Below are 22,135 nucleotides of genomic sequence, written 5' to 3' on the forward strand. Positions count from 1 at the left end.
GTCCGTCTGTAGTGTGGTTATATTAAATATAAGAGAAAGAGAGAACTTTAAGAAATTAATATAGCCACTACAGTGACCATCAGAACGGTGAAAAAAATATTGCTGTAAACAGTTTATTTTGCGACACCACGAAACAAACGACAGCGTAAAATGAAACGATAGACGTTTTTATATCGTCATCCGATATATATCGTTATATCGAACAGCCCTACTCAATACAAGCGAGGTTTCTTTCTTCCTGGATACATGAACATTCTGGGCTGCCATGGCCAAATATTGAGGAAGTATTATGTAAACCATCCTCGCCTGTTAGCTTTCTAGGGAAACGCCTAAATGACTTACCTCACGTAATAAAGCATAACCCACTATAATGCTATGTGGACGTGGGGAAAACTGAGAAAACTTTTTAACAGTAGTCATCCGTTTAATATTTTGTCAATGCTTATAAATAATTCAGACCTTCTGCCACAAAACAGTGTCGAGCTTTGTGGGATGGCATAAAGTAGGTGTAAAGAGTTTTTATGACCTCTTTAAACATGGTGAGTTTAAATCATTTGAATCCCTGAAGTCCCAGTATTCTATGTCAAAGACTGAATTTTATAAGTATTCGCAATTGAGACATTATGTGTTAAAAAATGCTAAATCATTACAAATCTCAACAGCCCCTTTTCGGGTGGAGAAATTTCTTCTGGGTAATAGGGAGCATAAACATTTTGTATCAAAGAGATTCAGAGATTTATGCCCTAATTGTGGATAAATTGGCGTGGTTGAGAAAATCTTGGGGGACGTTGCTTAAATGTGAAATAGATATACAAGCATGGGACAAAATCCTGCTCCTTCCATCTAAAATCTCTGTTTGTAACCGATTGAAAGAACTGCAGCACAAAATTTTCACAATGTGTATATTTCTCTGTATATTTATAGTAAGTATAATATGGGAACATCTCCGAATTGTCTCCAGTGTAAGGCCAGAGTGGGCACTAGATTCCATTGCTTGTGGGAATGTGCTATTATTCAGTCATTTTGGAAAGAGGTCTGCGCCAAGATTAGTACAGCCATTGGTCAGCAGGTGACAGAAAACCCATTAATGTGTATATTGGGATATATTCCTGTTTCACTGGTACAACATGAGCATGTAATTCAGTCACTGTTAATGTTGGCCAGGAAAAGCATTATGTTGAGATGGGTGGGGGCTGAGCCTCCCTCCATTTCTCTATGGAAGTCACTCATCATTGATGTTATGACTCTGATCAGGCTGGGACATTATATTGATGGGAGCTCCCGAATTTTTGTGGACAAATGGAAGAAACCACTGGAAACACTGGGAGCAACCTGTAAACTGGATCCTAATGGACAACAATTATGGACATAATTTATCACAAGTTCTCTGTGGACTCTGGAGAATGTGTAATATTCTAGTGCTGTGCAGTGTTACTGTCTTGGATGTGAACCAGTCTTGTATTTGTTGGAAAAAAAAGTTAAATAAAAGTCTTAAAAAAAAGAAAAGAAAAAGAATGGATTAATTCTATGTTTATGAGACACGGTTACTGTCATTGTTTTTCTGTTAAATAACCTAAAAAATGACTGCCTGCAGCTTAACTTCAGTAATCCCTCCCCTATCAATCACAACCCAATCCTACAATACTGCCTAAAGTCCTGCCATTAATTCATGTTTGGATTATAAATATGATCAAGTTGAACTGCTTGTTCCACCCGCTTCAAAACAAACAAACAAACAACAACAAAAGCTGCACCAGAGGACATGATCCACACTTCCTGCCAGTAAGTCAGTCGGAGTGAAATACAGCAGGGTGGCATTTATTTTAAATCACGCAGAGGAGTGATTAAGACATGGAAATCAACCAGGAGGCAGCCTATTTACTTCTTAAACAAGTAACAAAAGGTAAAAGCTTCAAATCTCCTGCTCTGGTATTCAGACTGTTAGTACCAACATTTTCAGACCCAACTTCAGTTTCTCTGCTTTTAATCAAAAGCCACACTTCCCGTTTCCCTCCAATCATCAGGAAAGCTCGTCACAAATAAAGCAGGATTGTTTTAAGCAGAACTATTCACATTTTTCATGAACAGGTGCCAATGAGACCAAAGAGCACTGCTGTTAAACAACTTACTAACCTACAAAGTTGATCTTGGGGGTGTTGACTTTTTTCCCCACTGAAGCAGCACTGGCAGCAGAAAGGCTGTTGGCTTGGGGGCTCTTAACACCTGCCACACCGCTGCTAACCAGGTTAATGGGCCTCAGGTAGGAGGAGCTGGAGGCAGGAGAGGAGGAGGTAGCCACACATGGAGAGCTGGTGGTACTGGAACTGCTGAAAGTAGCCAGTGTGGTCTTGCTTGGAGCAGCTGTAGTGGTGGATGATGTCTGAGTAACCATACTGGGCTCAGTGGATGGAATGGGCTTACCGAGTTTGGTGTGGAGTTTTACAACCTGGAAAAGAGAAACGAGTGTACAGACGCTTTCTGATTATTCTACATACAGCAGACACTAGAACAGATTCCTGTGTAGAGCCAGGTTTGCTTGAGCACTGACAATCATCGTGGACAGAAAGTATAGGCTGCCTCTTCAAATGACTGCTGTGTTTCATTCTTTGTTGTAACAATGCTAACTCTTACACCACTGCAAAGCCTGCTTCCTTCCCCTGAGTGGTGCTACGTTTGTTCATCTGTGGGTTTAGCAGCAGAGTGTGTGGGCTGTGAAAGACACCATGGGAATGTGAATCATACCTTTTGGTGCTTGGCTCCACGGATATGGGCAGCATAGGCGTCAGCACCAGTGCACGAAACATCACAAAGTTCACATCGGAGCTGGTTCTGAGCATTGCGGGCCAGTGCTCCTCCACCGCTACCACTGCTACTGCTGCTCTGAGAAACCTTCAACGCTGCTTCCTTCTTCTTGTGCTTCTGGCCTTCAAGGTGCTCCTTGTAAGTCTTATGCAGTCAGAATTGGAGGGACACACAGATTATTCATTAGACAAAACGCTAATCAACATTCCCACAAGCGACTGCATAAATGTTTTATAAATGTTGCTCTTCTTCAACTGAAGTTGTAGATTTACAGAAACGTCCTTGATCATTCTCGTTATGGTTCACTGATGGTTCACGGTTTTTTCCCTCCTCAGGACACATTACCATGTCAGTCCACCCAACTCTGATAAACTCCCCATCAAAGAATGGCTTTCTGTTTTTTGAGGGATTTGTAGAAAATCTCAAAGCTGGTCTTAACTGCTCCATCCCTGAAGCTTTGCTAGCAAACGTCTGATGTCTGAACCTGCTCTGCATCAGGCAGCTTCTTGTGTTTAGGCCGGTGATTCCTCAAACACAGCAGTCTGCTCACTGCAAACTGAGCACATGGCTTTACCTCTGACTTCAGTACATAATACTTCCATGTCCACTAATAACCATAAAAAATTAAATATCTTATGATTGACTGCGAAAAGCATTGAACTTAACCCTGTGTGTTCATTAGTTATCAGTAAATTAACCCAAGCATCATATCCATACACACCATATTTAGCTTAACATTCATTGTCGTCAGTCTTTACTAAGTCGAATGGGAGGCGGAGCCTTCAGCTTACAGGCCCCTCTGCTGTGGAACCAGCTTCCAGTCTGGATTCAGGACACAGACACCATCTCTACTTTGAAGATTAGGCTCAAAGCTAAGGAGAGAAATTTGTCTTCAAAGGGTTGCAAACGTGTACGATGTGCTCCACAAGCGTAAACTAAAATTTACAAATGTGTGCAATGATTTGTGTGTAACTGTTGATGTCCCACACGTGTGCGGCCTCTAGACTAATCCACACAAATACGAAGCAATCTGACCACATGTAAAACTATTTTACAAACGCGTACATCCAAACCTGAATAAATGCTGATCGTTTACGCACAGTGTATTAAGTTCAGCTCCTGAATCTGATAATATTACCCTCCAAAACCCTTTCTTTGCACACAGATGTCTAAAACTACACGCAACTTCTCGCTCGCTCGCTCACAAAACCTTCCATACGTGTGGACGAATCGCCCGATAGGTCACGCCATACGGGTTTGTGGCAGGTTTAAAGCTTCACATAGGTCCACTAATGTAGGCTGCTTTCAAGTCCCAGTGTAAAAGTAGGACATCAGGGCTTCCACTGTATGCCTGCGTCTCTTTGTATTTTTCCAAATAAAATGGATGTTTGTTTTTCTAAATGATCATCACAGCTAATAACTGCTTTACTAGAAACCAACGGTTTACCAAAGACAGACAGTGGCCTGCAGTGCCCTGAATGTTCGGGATTATTTGTTTGAACAGTAATGGTAGACCACCATGACCCGGATGACCACTGACATGTTTGGGATCATTTATTATGCCAACATTAATAATAATAATAATAATAATAATAATAATAATGGATTGCATTTATATAGTGCATTTCAAGGCACTCAAAGCACTTCACAATGCCGCTATGGTTGTAGCCACAGCTGCCCTGGGGCAGACTGATAGAAGCGAGGCTGCCATATCGCGCCATCAGCCCCTCTGGCCAACACCAGTAGGCGGTAGGGTAAAGTGTCTTGCCCAAGGAATCAGGACAGAGAGCCCGGGGATCGAACCGGCGACCTTCCGGTTACAGATGCGCTTCCCAACCCCCTGAACCACGGTCGCTGTTATTAGAGAGTGCTAAGATTAACATTAAAGTGTTATTCCACCATACCTGAATCAAATATCTGTTTATTTTAAATATATAACTTAACATACACTCACTCCAGTGGATGATCCACAGTGCGACCATGCTGTCCCCTCTGTCTGCAGCTGAGCACTGGCTGACTTTCCCCAGCATGTAAGAGCACATTATTTAACCCATACATGAACCTTTAGAGGCTGGTGTATCGGCTCTGTGATGGGTAAATCACCTCTTCTCGTTTTGAAAAAAATAAAACAAACAAAGCGTTACACTGGGACCTGAAAGCAGCCTACCCGTGTGGATCTGTGAGAAGCTGCAGCATTAAATTAGTCTCAGACATCCCAGGGAAAGGCTCCTTCTCTCAGGAATATGAGGGGGGGTTGCTTCACTGGTGAAAGCACCACAAGGTATAAAATCTTAAGCCTGACTCTGCTAAAGGAAACAGGGCTGTAAATCTCTCTTCACGCAAGCCTGACCGGAGGGCGGGTTGCCATGGTAACAGGAGTGCTGCCTGCAGAAGGGTCATCTCCACAGAGGTGCAGAAGAAGAAACGTGAGCTGGTATCAGACTCAGTTTCTGTGAGTCACAAGAGAGTGTTCCCTGTGTGCGTGTGGTGCTCTGTGATCGTTTGGCTGTCCTGAGTGAGCAAACAGACACAGCAGCCGTTTTTAACTCACAGCTTTAACTGCTTAGCACATTTATGCACTTTCAGTTCAAAAATGGACCCAACAGCATGCGATGTGATCTGTGTCCACACGTATTTAAGGAGCTTTGACATCTGTGTGCACAGAAAGGTCTCTGCAAGGTAACATGATCAGATTCGTGAGCTGAACCTAATAAATTGTGCAGAAACAATGAGTACTTCTTCAGATTTGCATTGATTTGTAAAACAGTTTTACGTTTGGTCAACCTGCTTTATATTTGTGTGTGGATTGAAGTACGACTCCTCAAAAGTTACACACAAAACACTGCACACATTTGTGAGTCTTAGTTTATGCTTGTTGAGCACATCATATGCATCTGCAGCTCTTCCACAGTGTCTGTGGCTACGTCCACACTAGCCCGGATAGATTTGAAAACTGCGTTTTCGTCTGAAAAAGCTCCGCGTCCACACTAGCGTTTCAGTCCTTTTCACAGAGTTGTGCGTCCACATTGAAAAGACCGAAAACACTTACGTTCCAGTCCTGCGCATGCATGAAACAAGAAGATTCCACCTGCTTCATTTCTGTCTGCCGTTTATTTACTTTCCGGCTCTTTGAAACGTTGTGGCAAAATGTCGAGGAAATGCACCAAGTTTTTTTAAATGGACTAACAATGAGGTGGAGTTGTTGCTGTGAGTAACACAAAAGTACAAAGTTGTATAAGCCAGTGAGAATTAAAGGATTTGAAGAAAAGCTCTCTGGAGCACGTACAAACTGATATTAATCTTTAATTATTTTAAAAAAATTATTTTAAAAAGCAACAAAGTTACCACTCACTGATGAGTTGATCAAAGAGTGTCTGGTAACTGAAAAGGAACAAACTGCATGACGCATCATTTACATTTGAATCCCACCGACCTCGTACAGGGCACACAGACAAGCTGATGAGCTGGATGGCATATATGTATTATCTTTGCATGGTTGAAAGACTTGCTGGCCAACATTAGGCACTCCATAGAAAACAAGTGGAGATATCACAAGACGTTTTACATTTAAACATGACTGTTAGATATCCATGCACTCAGCGGTGAACTCACCTGTGGGCCAGCACAGCTGATCTTACACACATCACAATAGTGTATCTGAGGAGGTTTGGGGGGCTGTTTGGGCCTCAGCTGTTTACTCTGAAAGGGGGGCTTCTTAGTAAAGGTGTTGCCTGTCCATGCTGCAGTTGCAGCTACAGCTGCCACTGCCTGCTTCTGCTGCTGTTGCTGCTGGTAGTAACTGGAGGCTGCTGAGTAAACTGCAGCTTCATAGCCAGAGTATGAGGTTCCTGAAAAACATCCAAACCTACTTACTGCTGCTCTGTTTGTCAACTTCTCAAAGGGTTCTCAGAAAAAACATTTATTTACACAATGAGACCATATTCAACATTTCTATTCAACATGTCACAGAATCAGACGAAAGGTCTCAAAGCTATGCTAACAGAGCTAAGGCGCTGTAGCTGTCCTATGAGGTAAACACAGCATGACTAGCATCAAAAAATGTTAGACATATTGTTTACCATTGTTATTGCCGCTCTCATACAGCTAAAAACAAACACATATACTCATTTGTTATCCAGAACACAACTGATCGGCTGCATTACGATTCACCTTCATGTTACTCACGAACTACAGTAAAAAAGTTGTTCCTGGAACAGTGTTTTTGTGATAAAGTCTCACAGCTTACCAGAGTATGTAACAGCATTAGTGCTGTATGTTGGGCTTTGGGAGTAAGACGGGACAACAGAGGCTGCAGCAGCCACGGGCTGGACAGTAGATGTCACTGGGTAGATGGAGAACGTCGAAGAGGCTGGACTAGGAGCAGCTGGCTTTATCACAGTCACCTGTCGAGTCTGCTGGCTCTGGGTGTACGATGTCACCCCCTGGCTGTAGACTGGTTTGGGGGCTAGAAAACACAGAAAAGGATACAAAATTTCAAAGTTCTGCTTGGTCACGTTGTGCTGTACTGCCACAAACGATATTTTGAAAGTCGACTAGTCACCGATTATTTTTGCGATTAGTCGACTAATCAGATCATCATCCATTGGACGTAAAACGTACAGCTTATCGCACCAGCGTCTGCTCTTATATAACTATCATTAGCTTACAGCTTTAAGTGTTTAAGGTATGTGCTAACTAAACATAAAGACAAGATGATAGTTTATTAAATTTTAATGACATTTGCAGATTGTTTCGGTGAAGTTTAATAAACTCCTTGCTATCTAAAATATAACAGGACACCGGAGTAAATTCTTGAGCATCTCACACTTCTGATAATCAGCTGTCTGCTTGATGTTTATTCAGCTGTGTAAAAACTATAACTTTAATCTCAGCCAAACAGATTTACTCAGGAACAAATAAAACACTGAAAAAAGCCAAACAATAACATTTTAAGTTATCTGAGTGACTTATGTATGTTTAACCTGAGTAGCGAAAGACGGCGGTGGGTGTGTGATTCTTACTCTGAATAAGTACGCGGGACCACTGTGTGCGGTAAGACCAACTCTTTACTCACTGTATTACCATCTCCCGGCATGCATTGCCAGTGCGTAACACATAATTACACAATCAAACAATGATACATACCGCCCATACAACAAATGTACCAGAGACAATTACGAATACACCACATCTGCCCTTTTACACAAAAACAGAATATTACTTCTCTCAGGACAGAACTTTCGACCTTTTGATTCTTTTTTTTTTTCTCTTTTTCAAAGCCATACAAGAACATCTGGAAAACAATCTGCATTACATTTTAAACCTTTTGTTTCCTTTTTTTCCCGTTTCTCTCTTCTTCTTCTTTTTTTTGACAACTCTTTTTAGATTTATTTTACTGTGCTCTACCAAACCATTATAACACAGTTATATAACAACCTTTTTTTTCTCTTACAGATCTAACTTTTTAGGTTTAACTGTTGCCCTCCCTGACTTGGTTCTGACCACATCAGTGTTAACAGGTGTAGCAGGGATCACACTGGGTGTTTGAAGCTTCTGCAACACAGGCACATTAGCAGGTTCATGCACTGGTGAACTTAAAGGAATCAAATGCACGCAATTACGCCTCACAGTCCCTTGTGGTAACTCCACTGTGTATGATCGGGGTGTAGAGTGATTTTGGATAACAGTGCCTGCAGTTTTGACATCAGTCACCCAAACTTGCTCTCCTGGGGACAGGCTGCATAAAGGTTTTGCACGGTGGCGCCTGTTGAAGTTTGCCATGTCCATCATCCTCTTCTCCCTTTCCTTTTGAGCGTGCAGTATGTCGTCCGGCAGTGTAGGCTCCAGCTGCGATGGAAGTATCGGCAGTGTGGTTCGCAGACATCTGCCCATTAAAAGCTCTGCGGGGCTGTATCCGGACTGCAGTGGTGTAGCTCTATAGGCAAGAAGAGCTAAATAAGGATCAGCTGCTTTTTTCAGAAGATTTTCTACAGTCTGCACAGCATGTTCTGCTTCTCCATTACTTTGCGGAAACTTGGGGCTGCTTGTGATGTGTTTAAAGCCGTACGCTGCTGCGAAGTCTGTAAAGATTTGACCTGAATACTGTGGCCCATTATCAGACATGAGGACCTCTGGGATGCCATGATGGGCAAAGAAAGATTTCAGGTGAGTAATGACGTCGTTTGATTTTGTTCTGTTTAACAAAGAAATCAAAACAAATCTAGAGTGATAGTCAACAGCGAGAAGGTAAGTTTTCCCTCCCAGCTCGAAAAGATCTGTGCCCACTCTCTGCTATGGGCGGGCAGGGTATTCTGTTGGCATAAGTGGCTCACCTCGATGACCTGACCTCGATGCATACGCCACTGGTCGCCATCCTTCTTCTCACAGCTGCAAAAGAACACCTCCGAGACCATAGGATGAAGCATCTGCTGATACTTTAATGTCTCTGTTGGGGTCATAAATTGCGAGCACTTGGGGTGAGGTCAGGGCATCTCGCAATGTTTTGAAAGCTGTCGCTTGGTCAGTTCCCCAATACCATGCGTTCTTTTTGGAAAGAAGATCTCGCAGGGCTTTGTCTTTTTCAGCTAAATGGGGGATGAACTTGCCCACTTGATTCACCATGCCCAGAAAACTGCGCGACTCTGACACATTAGTTGGCTCTGTCATTTCTGTAATCGCCTCCGTTTTCTTTGGGTCAGGACTGATTCCTGTATCCGCTATGATGTGACCCAAGAAAGCAACCTTGCTCTGGGAGAGCTCGCATTTTTCAACATTCAGCGTTATGCCTGCTTTTTCCAATCTTTGCAGTGTAGCATGGAGACGGGAATCATGCTCCTGATGTTTACGTCCCCACACCAACACATCATCAATGTGACACACCACTCCTTCGAGACCCTCGATGACCTCGGCCATCATGCGCTGAAAGTGTTCAGGCGCTGAGTTGATCCCAAACGGTAGGCGGTTAAAGTAGAACCGCTCAAAGGGTGTGATGAAGATGGTGAGTTTGGCAGACTCATCGGACAGGGGAATCTGCCAGAAGCCCATGTTGGCATCCAGTTTGCTAAACACTTTGGCTCCTGCGAGCATTCCGAGACTTTGTTCAATCGATGGCAGCACATATTTTTCCCTGCACACATACTCATTTAGTCCGGTTAAGTCTACGCAAAGTCTCAGCCTAGGCCTGTTTTTCTTTGGAACAACAACCATGCCAATCTGTTGGTTCCTCAACTCGGGTAATGACACCAAGCTCTTCCATTCGTTGGAGTTCCTCCTTTACCCTTCCCATTAGAGGCAGAGGAAGCCTTCGCGGAGTTTTGAGCGAGTATGGCACAGCGTTCGGTTTGAGTTTAATGTGATAGGCCCGCTGCACTTTCCCTAGACCATTGCAAAGTTTAGGGTAAGTAGTCTTCAGAGTGTCCATTGAAACTGCGTCAACTCGCACCAGCAGGCCAAGAGCTGTAATGGCGGGCAGGCCTAGCAGTGGAGTGCTCAGGTTTCTTACAACATAGACCTTCTCTGTTGTCTGTTTTGCACAGCACCGTCCAGTGGTATTTTTCCAGGGCCTAACAAAGGTTTTTCTGGCTGCTGGACAACTGGTCTGTGTTCGTTAGCAAAAATCTTTGATAAGTCCGAGTCAGCTATTACAGTCACATCTGCTCCAGTATCCAGTTTGAAAGTGATTTTTGCATCTTTCACTTGTATGATGGCTGTCCACGCCTGGCCGTCACTGGAAACTGAGCCTAGGAAGAAACCTTGCTCCTCTTCCTCCTCAATACTTTGCACTGTCTTGCTTTGTCTGCAGACTCGCTGGTAGTGACCTTTTTTTCCACATAAATGACATTTTGCATCATTTGCTGGGCACTCGGGTTTCGGATGTGGAGAGCCTCCGCACTTGTAGCATTTATTACTTTGTCTCTTGCTATATTGCTGTTGTGTTTTGACAGTTTTATTTTTGAACATGTTGAACTTTGTTTTGTCGTGCTTTTGTATCACTCTGTCAACTGTTTTCGCATTTACTTGCATTACATTTGTTTCACTTCTCAAAGCTGACTGTTGCTTTTTGATTTCTTCTGACTGACTGGCCATATTTATAGCTTTATCCAAGTCCAAGTCTTTTTCCATCTGCATGCGCTCAGACAGCCTCGTGTCGGCCAAGCCCACTACTATTCTGTCTCTTATCAGCTCATCGTGGAGCGGTCCGTAGTTACAGTGCTCTGCTAATGCATGCAAGGCAGTCACGAATGCATCAACAGTCTCATTCGGCTCTTGTTTGCGCATATTAAAACGTGCGCACTCATAAACAACATTTTTCCTGACAATGAAAAAGTTGTGGAAGCTATCTCTCACTTTAGCATAGTCCCGCTGGTCTACATCACTTAACTTTAGTCCTCTCAGGACGTCATCCGCTTTGTCTCCCATACAATATATCAGAGTGTTTGCTTGATTTTCCTCCGAGCTCGCAGACAGATTACTTGCCTGACGGAATCTCTCGAAGCGACGGACCCATCTTGTCCATTCGTATGGTTTGGAAAAATCAAAGGGCTCCGGTGGTTGGATGCTAAACGTAGCACTGGGGGTGCTAGCCGCGGTGCTAAGTCCTGCCCTCGGACGATCGTCTACGTCGCCATTCGGCATTTCGTTTCCACCTTCCCCTTCTCCTCACACTCGGCAGATGTATGGAGTCTTACAAGTCACACAGCACTTCTGACACCATGTGTGATTCTTACTCTGAATCTGAATAAGTACGCGGGACCACTGTGTGCGGTAAGACCAACTCTTTACTCACTGTATTACCATCTCCCGGCATAATTACACAATCAAACAATGAACACATACTGCCCATACAACAAATGTACCAGAGACAATTATGAATACACCACAGGGGGTTTGAAAACGATTTGCCGGGAGTCTAGTGAGCCTTGCCCCCGGCTAGCTATCGAGCTGGTGGGTAACAGACGCCTCTGAAAACGTCGGAGCGCTTTTGAAAGTATGTGGTGTCTTGATAAACTGAGCAGATATTTGAAGTTTACACAGCTACATTCTCGCCTGAAAATATGTTAAACATTTATTTTGTGACCCAGAAAGAATAATAAGAGTAATATTAAAACTAACTAGCTGCCGCCATTGTTGGAAACTGAGCAGGGCCGCGCTATGAATTCTGCGATAGGTTGGGCCACGAAGTATCCACCCGACCCATCCTTCAAACCTGGGGAAATAAAGGACGCATTTGTGGGCCGCATTACTCGGAGTCTTGGAATTTGGACAGTCTTCGTCGTGTCGCTCTAACGTAATCGGCCTACAAATGCGGGCACAGGAGGATGCGGTTCCTGAATTTGGACACAGCTACGATAACGGACACTGCTGCTTCTTCTTCTTCAGGGTTTAACAGTAGCTGGCGTCCTTGTACATGCAGTGCTGCCATCTTCTGTTTCAGTCTGTTATTACACTCTTAAATCCTACTACTTATTCCTGCGTCTTTTGGGATCTTACAAAGCTTCAAACGACGCGCTGACTATTAAAATAGTTGTCGCGACGTAATCGTGACTAGTCGACTAATCGTGGCAGGCCTACTTCTGAGCCACGTAGTTAGCCTCCAATTTATAATATGTTTTAATATATGGGGCAGGGATAGCTCAGTAGGTAGAGTGGTTGCCCCATGATTGGAAGGTCTGGGTTTCGAATCCACTGAACGGCTACCCAGAGGTTCCCCTGAGCAAGATACCGTCCCTACACACTGCTCCCCATGCGCTTGATTAGTGGCTGCCCACTGCTTCACTGAGTGAATGGGTTAAATGCAGAGAGCGTAATTTCCCCACGGGGATCAATTAAATATACATTATTATTATATGAAAAAATAAGCGTTCACAAGTAGCAGAACAGAGTGTTTCGTGGTGGGGTTAGGCGTTAATAGCAGCAGTTATTTCACATTCCCTGCTGTTGTACATCGTAGAGTGACAGCAGCTAAAAGCATCTCTTTCACGCATTGTGGCTGCAGCAGCCCGTCAATGAAGGAGCTGCTTAAGGCCGTCAGGCTGAGATGCATGGGGTGGCCACCATTCTCCTGTCACCGACTACCTCACTGGGTCAACAGGTCGTCCAAGAACAGCGCTGGCCTTCTTGATCAGCGTGTTCAGTTTATTCCTCTCCCAGCAGAGATACGGCTGTCCTCCACACCAACACAAACACAGTCATAGGAGCTCCCACTGCACTCCATAGGAGCCGAGGCTCCATTGCAGATACGACCTGCTGTGTCTTTACCTGTAGTGTATCATTAGTCCAGCCTACTGGTCGGACGAGTCAGAGATCATGGCTGACAGGGGAACATCTACAGGCTGCTTAAGCCCCAGAATGCTGCTTTCAGCACTGGTAACACAACCAGTGTGAGAGCAGCAAAGGGTGTCATCACCGTGTGTTCCTTCTACTGTGGTGCCATTCAAAGCATCTTAACAAACTGGTGGAAACTCCCCCGCCTCCAGATCAGGAACCACGCTGTGTTTAGTAAAGATAGCTCTCCCACCAACACACGAAGCAGTCAGCATTACAGTGGCCTCCACCCATCCCTCACACAGCTTCCCTCAGGGACACGATGAAACACCACCCTGTGCCTCCTCCACCCGACTAAGAACCAGCTACATTTCCAGGCTAACTCACTCCCACACAAACACAAAGCAACCACTCCACACTGCATTGCTCCTGTGATTTCTATATATCCAGTCTTACACCTTTTCTTTATTAGCACTGTAAAGGACATACTCCAATAAATTACATACACTGTAACCATTCTTGTATAATTAATATTTGACTAATTAATACCAATTTTTTAGTTCTCCAACAGGCCTCTGTTATTCACAGCTCACATCTTTGCTTCCCACACAGTGACAATATGTCAGCACTGTGTGTCCCATATGTAAGGCAGTAATAACAATAAATCTAACGTTGACTTCCCTCCCTGGGTAGGACACTTGACACTGTGATGTCGTCTCTGGTTAAGGAGTGGGTTAATAGAAGGAATACAACAGTTGTAGCCTCTTTCCTGGACACATCGGTGGGTGGGTGCAGTCAATGCACAAGGCTGACAGACACTGAATTTGCAGTGTACTGTGTGGTAACCAGTCAACTTACAATTCATTCTCTGGTGACAGTGTGACCTTCATGGCAGGCCTTGCATAGACAAACCACATTCTGCATGGCTTCATTGTAAAGAGTCAGCACTCTAAGGTGTGTAGTCTAGTCCCATCACTCACTGTAAACATTTGAACATAATTTAAAATTATGTTAGGAGTGTATTTGGGGGAATTTTTAACCATTCTTCCAGAAGTGCATTTGTGAGATCACACACACTGTTAGATGCCAAGGCCTGGCTCACGCTCCAATTTATCCCAAAGTTGTTCTGTCGGGTTGAGGTCAGGACTCAGACCAGTCAAGCTCGTCCATGTTTTATGGACTTTGCCTCGGGCACTGGTTCACAGTGATGCTGGCATCCTCTCAACCCTCTGATTTTACGTGGCCCATCACTTTGTGTCACAGTTGGTGTGGTTCCCATTCATTTCCAGAGGGAAAGAGGAAAATTCCCAACTAGACTTTCTGCACAGGTGCATCCCATCACTGTACCATGCAGGAATTCACTGAGAGCGACCCAGTCTTTCACAAATGTTTGTAGAAGCAGTCTGGAAGCCTAGTTGCTTTATTCTGTACACATGTGGCCATTGAATTACTTTGAATACCTGAATTCAATTATTTGGATGGATGAGTGAATACTTCTAACAACATAGTGTGTAAAGAGTTTCAAAGTTTTAGAAGTTCAAATTCTTTTTACTTGTATAGCACCAATTCTTAACGGTCACTTCAATGCCCTTTATAACGTCCTGCAATATTAAAGAAAAAGCCCAATAAGCAGCTCATCCCCTATGAGCAAACACTTGGTGACAGTGGAAAGGAAAACAGGAAGAAATCTCCTGCAGATCCAGACTGGGGGAGGTCAGGCCATCTCCCAGGTGGGGGTGAGGGGAAACAGAAGATCAAGTAGGGACAAAGTTTCTTGGTAGTAAAATAAGCAAGTAATCAAAATTATTGCAAATCAATGTAATGGGGTACAAAAATGTGTATTTGAGTGTACCTGTCTGGTAGTAGGTATCTGCCACACTGGGTTGTGGCTGTGCAGCAGCAACAGCCGCTGTTGCAGTGGGTTGTTGGTAATACTGCTTACTGTCGTAAGCTACAGCTGGAGCCGTCGACCGGACATAGGAGTAGGAATCCTGCAAAATGATCAGAGTCTCAGACATCGTTGTTCATGCCACTGTTTCAGTCTATATTTCAATGCATGTCTGAGAAAAGAATCAACTCCAAACTTCTACTGGAGGTCTACTGTGTTTCTTATCATAATACTTTACTCCTCATAACAAATACTGAATCACAACTTTAAGTCTCACATCAATGATAAAACTGTCTGCTCTTAAACAGGACATGAAACATGAACTAAGTGTCATTTACACCATGGACAGGTCATCAGCCTTTCACAGCTGAGGGGTAAAAAGCAGTCTACAAGTGTTGGTTTTCCTATTAGCCCCTAGTTGCAGCAGAGTTTTCTGTTTAAAAGCAACAAGGGGCAGATTGGCCACCTTCACTCTGTCTTTGGAAGTGGTTCTTCGTCATTGGCAGCTGCTCTGAAGTGGGAGGTTCCAGCAGTTAGCCGTAACACTGAGAGCTGTGTGGAGGTGTTTCATTCAAGTGCACGAGTGGTTTACTGGACTACATCCAATGAAGACTTTATTTTTCCCCAAATATTTTCCAGATATGTGACCAAGAACCACATGACATCAATTTGTCCTAAACACGGCAGTTATGCATGACAATGACTGTGATAATGTAGAATCAAGTGATTAAGGCCCAGTCATACAGGCCTGGAGACAGGGCTGCAACCACCAGTCATGGGGGCAAAATAAGTACTCATGACAGCTTTCAAATGGTTGCTTGAGGTTCATGGCAGTGCCTGGGAAAATTAGTCCTGTAGCCCCCATCACACAGGCTAATCCCTGGGGATACCATACTGGACATAATACAGCCACCGGTTCCTAGGAACTGGTGGCTGTATTATGTTTTAGAATAAAATGGTCCTCAGAATTCACTCAATAATTCCACAGCGACGTCCCAACATAATTTCATTATGAAGATACCTAAAACTTTATAACATTTTAAAACTGAACAAGGAAATGTTGATACATTTGAATAAAGTAAGATATATACTCCTGCCTCAATGGCAAATTAACAAGATCTCTAAATGTTCACTAGATAATTGATAAAAACGGCCCGTGATTTTAGCTGTAATGTTTGAAGACGTTACACAGTTAGAAGCTTGAGTTTGAGCTTTTTGATGTCAACGTTGTATTTGGTTTTTGATCTCCTGTCCATCCCACATACTTTTAAAATATTTCTGTATACGATACCCACACATCTTTGATTGCTATAAGCAGTAATTAATTATTAATAAACAACAGAAAATTAAATTTTAAATTTGCATTATTCTTATAGACTACATTCACAGTAAGAGCAAAAACTGTGACAATAACCACAACACTTCATTTTGTTCAACTTTATTGTCATTACTATTAGAATATGTACAGAACCGCAGAGGTTTAAGGTCCAGAAAGAATGAATGCAGCTCGAGTCCGGTTTCTGGAGCCCTCCTGTTGAAAGAAGAAGAAATATTAATACAAACATGTCAAAGGCGGAAATCAGTCAATTTACCTTCTTCCCCCACCAATATATAGCATTTATTATTTCTTAGACAGCTTCTATATTTTACACGTCCTCCTGATAGTACACTTAAATAGCGCCTCAATAAGGGTAGGTTTAAAACAAAAACAACCATTTCCTTATTCAAATTGATTTTAGCATGAATAATGTGATATCGATTCATTAAATGCTGAATCGATTTCCTCAGTGGTGCTAGGTTTGAATACATGCAGCCTACAGACAGCAGTGTAACATGACAGCTGTCTGTAGGCTGTTAAACTAAAAATAAATGTGCTGCCATCTGCTGTGAAGTAACTTAAACATGTCACACATGCCTGCTACACCAAATCTAAAACCATTTCTTGGCCCAGTCCGATCTGCCAACTATTGCTGACCAACTGGTGCCCATACTAGGTTTGAACACTTACTAGTCAAGCAAAGCGACTGGACTGTTTAAATTGTACAGTTTCATTAAATCTATCTATTCCATTTCAGATGCTAAGTAGTTGTCATCAGAAAAGGTTCAGGTACCTGCTGGTTGCTTCCAGGTCTCGACACCGACGGTGCACAGGTAGAGGATTGCCACGTTCGACACAGTTCCCTCACAGGCAGAATCAAGTACTGTGGTGAGGATATGTAGGAAGATCCCCACGCTAAGGATCCACAGCAGCTTCCTGGCAGCAGACCCACTTGCTTGCCAACTAACCAATCATGTCCTGTAACTCAATCAAGTTTCCCCCGTCCTCATTTTGAAACGCCATCATTAAGCTTTTGAGAGTCATTGCATTTAATTTGACTGATTTAAAGCATTTATGGAGAGAATGTATTAACTTGTGTGTAATTTATTTAATTCCTGCTGATAGTGTCCAATTAGAAACTAGTTAATGGAATTCTGCAAATGCATTTATGGCACGTGAGCTCCCACAAATATAATGAAGGCAGCACATCTCTCCCCATATTCCTCATTCAAAGAGACTCCAAAGAATGTTCTGGAATCTGTGAGTCTACAGAAAAATGTTGTGGTACCTGGTAGTTCTGTGAGGTGACTGGTGGGGGTGGTGGAGGGACTTCAGGCTGCCGTTGAGGGTAGCCATAATCTGTGGCCGCGTGGGTCGGTTGGTATCCTCCGTAAGCGGCAGCAGTGGCAGCAGCTGCCACGGCAACAGGCGCAGGCCTAGCTACTGCAACTGTGGCTGCAGCAGGGGCGTAAGCTGCTGCCACAGTGTGTGCTGCCACTGGTGCTTGATGAACTGTGTAACTGGCCACTGTCGTTGGATGGGTGTATGCTACCCCGGCTGCTGGCTGCTGGCTGGGAGACACAAAGGGAAACATGAAGGTTATCTCGACAGTCTAACTGAGAAATGCCTTGGCACATGTTAAAAGATCTTTTTAAGACTCCAGTGTCTCCAAAACTGTACAGCTGTCCCCAAACTGCCATGACAAATTGCATATTAATGATCAACAAACTGGTCTCACAGCCCACTGTTTCCCCAGTGGTGCCAGTTTCAGTCATTGTGCGAATGTCCTGTTTATAAGGCTGGACACCTGCAGTCAGCTGATGATGATGGAAGGTTTCTCCCACTGAAACGTCCAGATGAACAGATTCTGGGGATTTCTTACCTGGATGACCGAGGATGCATCAAGACTTTACAGCTGTACTAACTACCAAAGCATGTATGGAGATTCTTTTGACCCTGCTGAGATGATGCCACCATGATTACATTTAAAAATCTTTTGTTTTTTTTAATCCTCCAACTAATGGGACTCAGAGGTCCCTTAAATTATCATCTGAATCGTGCAGTATAGACAACTATTAATACATACCTTGCATTATTTGGCATATAAAGACTTTGTGTTGATTTATTTAAATGTGCATGACAATTATGGTGCAACTGCATGCTCTTCTGTACAGGTCAGCTGTAACACATATCAGGTTTACTTTGTGGACTAATTTGTAATAAAGCACTTCTCCTCCTGATAAATTCAATTGTATTTATATAAGACCAAATCACAACAGCAGTTGTCTCAAGGTGCTTTGTGCTGTAAAGCAGGGGTGTCCAGCTCCAGGCCTCGAGGGCCTGTGTCCTGCAGGTTTTAGATGTGTCCTTAATCCAACACAGCTGATTTAAACGGCTAAATGACCTCCCCAACATGTCCTGAAGTTCTCCAGAGACCTGGTAATGAACTAATCATGTGATTCAGGTGTGTTGACCCAGGGTGAGATCTAAAACCTGCAGGACACCGGCCCTCCAGGCCGGGAGTTGGACACCCCTGCAATAATACAAAGAAGAACAGCCAACAGTCACATGTCCCCCTGTAAGCAAAACACAGCCTTACAACTACTGAGTATCATCCTAAGTTGCTGCAATGAATCTCCGGGGAAATGAACTAGGCCGTCACATTATTATTTCACTTTGACTTTAAGATCGTCTTTAAATCCACCCCTCTGTAGGTTGATCCTCTTCATTTAAGTTCAGATGTTCTCAGGAATCTGAACATTCCTCAGATTTTTCCCAAAACCTCAGGAATGTTCTCAGCACCTTGCTGAAACTAGGCTGTGCAGACCTGAGGGAGTTCAGAAGGCAAAACTGGTCCAACATGCAAGCTGTGCCTAAAGATGAGTGTACTGTGTTACTCCATTTTATTAATGTGGAGTTAACAAAACAATCCTAAAACTAAATCCTGAAATATAGTGACTTGATGGTCATGAAACAGATCATCCAGGACGGGTAAAGAGCAGAGCCTGCTGAGAGAGAAAGCCATCACAAGGACTAAAGGCGCCAACGCAGATCAATAAGATGCGATGAGAGTGAAAGGAAATGGAGACGGGGCCAACAAATAGGGTTACTGTATAAGTTTCCAAGAATCCTTTGTGAAGTCACGTAAAAACATTGTTGATGTGGATTCAGCACACAAACCAGGATACTGACAGGATTCAGAGTCCAGTTTGATTTGAACCAAGACATTTTTAAGCACAGTGGTTAGCGCTGCTGCCTCACAGTCAGCTGGGTCTGCGTTGGCATGCATCATCATTTGGAGTTTGTTCTGCCTGTGTGCTCACTCCAGCTTCCAGCCACATAACACATGCTTCTTAGGTTAACTAACCATGGTTGGTGTCACTGAGTGTTTCCCTGTCTGTGTTAGAGTACTACACCTGTCACCTTATGACAACCAGGTGTTGGTTCAGGGTGACAGGTGGTCTCTAACCTTCTTTCCACTGGTGCTTCAAATGCCTACTTTGTGTGAATGTGATTTAAGTGTTTATACGGTGACACCAACACAATCTTTGTCATACTCAAGGAGAGCAACACAATCCAATCTGAGAACAATGTAAAACATCGTCAGTGATATAGTTCATTTCAGGGCCTGAATATCTGTTTACCCCATATTACAACAGTCTCACTACTTCGCACACCTTAACGGGTTAGTTTGGATCCAAAGCTCCCAACTTTTTTGTTCAGAAATAAAAAAATAAATTAGACAAACAGCTGACGTCATGTTGCTGACCATGGCTTCCACCACAGCAGCTGCTCTACCACCATTTCACCATAAATCTTGTGTAGAAAATTAAAATGTCAAAGGTAGAATAATTATGCCCGAAGCCTACAATACAATGTACAATCAAAGAAACCATTTAACAGTCACGGGGACATTTTAGCAGTTTGAACAAGAAAAGCCAGTTTGGAAACTTTCAACTTTTCCAAAGTGCTGAAACTTCACGGGGACATTTGGAGAGTAAGCGGCGCTCCTTTGGTTTATGTTTGAAGAAAAGTAAAAGAAAAGTGCATGAACACTTCGCTAGAACAGGGCCGAGGCTGTTGGTATCCAACCTCCCCCCCTTGTTAAAATAACAGATTAAATTCATACAAAACTAGCAGGTGGCTTGCTCGTGCTTCAGAGGCCTGACTTAGTGATTGAATCCATACCATTATGCTCGGGGTGAGCACTGAAACGGCACATTTAGGCCGTAAAGCCTTCTCTTTTTTAAAAAGGTTTTTTGACTGCAGCTGAATTTGGACCGAGCCCTGTTCCCTTTGCTCTGACACCGACCGCATCCCAGCACACACACTCACCTGTGAGAGCAGGTGCTGCTCAGCAACAACATCATCATAGTAATAATTATTATAATAATCCTGCACTCTCCCATGAGATGCATGTTTTGGGATCACGAGTGTTCAGCCCTGCAGTGACACTACAGGCAGGTTATATTTTCCTACCAAATAACTATTTCAATTGGTCCTTATAATAAAGTCTAATAATGTCACACATAAGGGGACTGTCCCGTATTTGGATGCCCGAGCCCCCATGGAGTCTCCCATGTGTTCGGCCTCGGTCTGGAGTAGATCGGCAGTGCTTCACGTTTATTTCCGTAGTTTTCTGTCGGAACTGCGGAGCAGGTCCAACCGTAGCACCGGGAACAACAGCCCCCTCCCCCAATGCGAACAACGGGATCAGTGGGCAGTAGCAAGCCTTAATATTAATATGTACGTACAGCATATAAAAACAAGCCATCGTTCGACCACAGAAACATTATGCAGCACACAGGAACCCAAACAGCCAGGTACCCCGCATCCCCCTACCTGTACTGAGCGGCAGCGCCGTGGGTAAATCCAAAGTAATTGCCGGTAGCCATTTTGGCATCTTCACCAAGCCGGCCAGGCACTGCGGAGGACACACACAGGATAAGCTAACCGTTAGCAGCGGTCCAACAACTATTTATTCACGGTTTTATTGCCTTTCTTACGCCTGCAGACACATCAACATTTTTAAAGTTGTCCTTAATATAAATTCACATTTGGTCGATACTTACCATAGGTGAAGGATACTACTGGACATATGGGAATCATTGGTTTTGTATATTCTACCCACTCTCTGCAGCGCTACACCAACCTATATATATTACATGTCGCACCCGGAAATGGCGTCATGACGCATGCGCAGAACGGTAAAACGTTAGCGTTGGGTGCGGTCCTACAGTGAGCAGAAACACACACACATTCAGTCTGCTGTAACATGTCTGAATAGCGTTGGGACAGGGCCGTGAGTCCCGCTGTGCGGCGTCCCATCGTCTTTTAACAACAGTCCATAAATGTGTGCATACTGAGGACAGCAGCTGCTCCCATTCTGGTCTCATATAAGACTGTAGCTGCTCAGCAGACCCCACTCGCGCTTTTGTACATTTCACTGAGCGGCAGATGTTTGCAGCTGATGAACGTCTGGACTGGCATTTATAATCGTACTTTTCTAATCTTACTGATCACTCGTATTACTTCACACCACACATCCATAAAGCACGCACTGTCAAATATTACTCGTTTCAACATACAAACCTGATGTAGAGGACTGACTTAGAATTTTACGTAAAGTCAACAAATGGGCTCTGGGGACATTTTGTCTATCTTAAGTAATTCTGTAAGCCTTCCAACATCTATGTCAGCACTCCTGTAAGATTGATCTCAGATCTTACATTTGAATTTGTACATTAATTTAAATTGATTTTCAGTCATTTATGCTTCAGATTTTATTTTAAAAAATTAAAATAAAACAGATTTAAGTATTCATTTCATGCATAAAGTTTGTTACATGGACATGACAGTTAGAC

At 43.5% G+C, this 22,135-nt stretch overlaps 1 protein-coding gene and 1 long non-coding RNA gene across 3 annotated transcripts in view; both read right to left on the minus strand.

Moving 5' to 3' along the window:
• Positions 1 to 21,460, minus strand: part of zfr (zinc finger RNA binding protein) — a 41,906-nt gene extending 20,446 nt beyond the window's left edge. For both annotated transcript variants that reach the window (XM_084946937.1, XM_084946938.1), the window contains exons 1-8: positions 21,344 to 21,460; positions 21,114 to 21,195; positions 17,560 to 17,842; positions 14,918 to 15,056; positions 7,049 to 7,267; positions 6,415 to 6,650; positions 2,743 to 2,946; positions 2,134 to 2,446 (exon numbers count right to left, since the gene is read on the minus strand). In XM_084946937.1, coding sequence (XP_084803063.1) covers positions 2,134 to 2,446; positions 2,743 to 2,946; positions 6,415 to 6,650; positions 7,049 to 7,267; positions 14,918 to 15,056; positions 17,560 to 17,842; positions 21,114 to 21,195; positions 21,344 to 21,380 — 1,513 coding nt within the window. In that variant the 5' untranslated portion in view covers positions 21,381 to 21,460. The remainder of the gene's footprint in view (positions 1 to 2,133; positions 2,447 to 2,742; positions 2,947 to 6,414; positions 6,651 to 7,048; positions 7,268 to 14,917; positions 15,057 to 17,559; positions 17,843 to 21,113; positions 21,196 to 21,343) is intronic.
• Positions 16,376 to 17,550, minus strand: LOC146375524 (uncharacterized). The gene is made up of 2 exons (XR_014801839.1): positions 17,065 to 17,550; positions 16,376 to 16,484 (listed from the first exon to the last, which is right to left on the minus strand). It is a non-coding gene; the product is annotated as an uncharacterized LOC146375524 (long non-coding RNA).
• Positions 21,461 to 22,135: the final 675 nt, after the last annotated feature.

This window comes from Perissodus microlepis, chromosome 12 (genome assembly GCF_051167445.1).
Source record: "Perissodus microlepis isolate ML-2025 ecotype Zambia chromosome 12, ASM5116744v1, whole genome shotgun sequence".
Taxonomy (NCBI): domain Eukaryota; kingdom Metazoa; phylum Chordata; class Actinopteri; order Cichliformes; family Cichlidae; genus Perissodus; species Perissodus microlepis.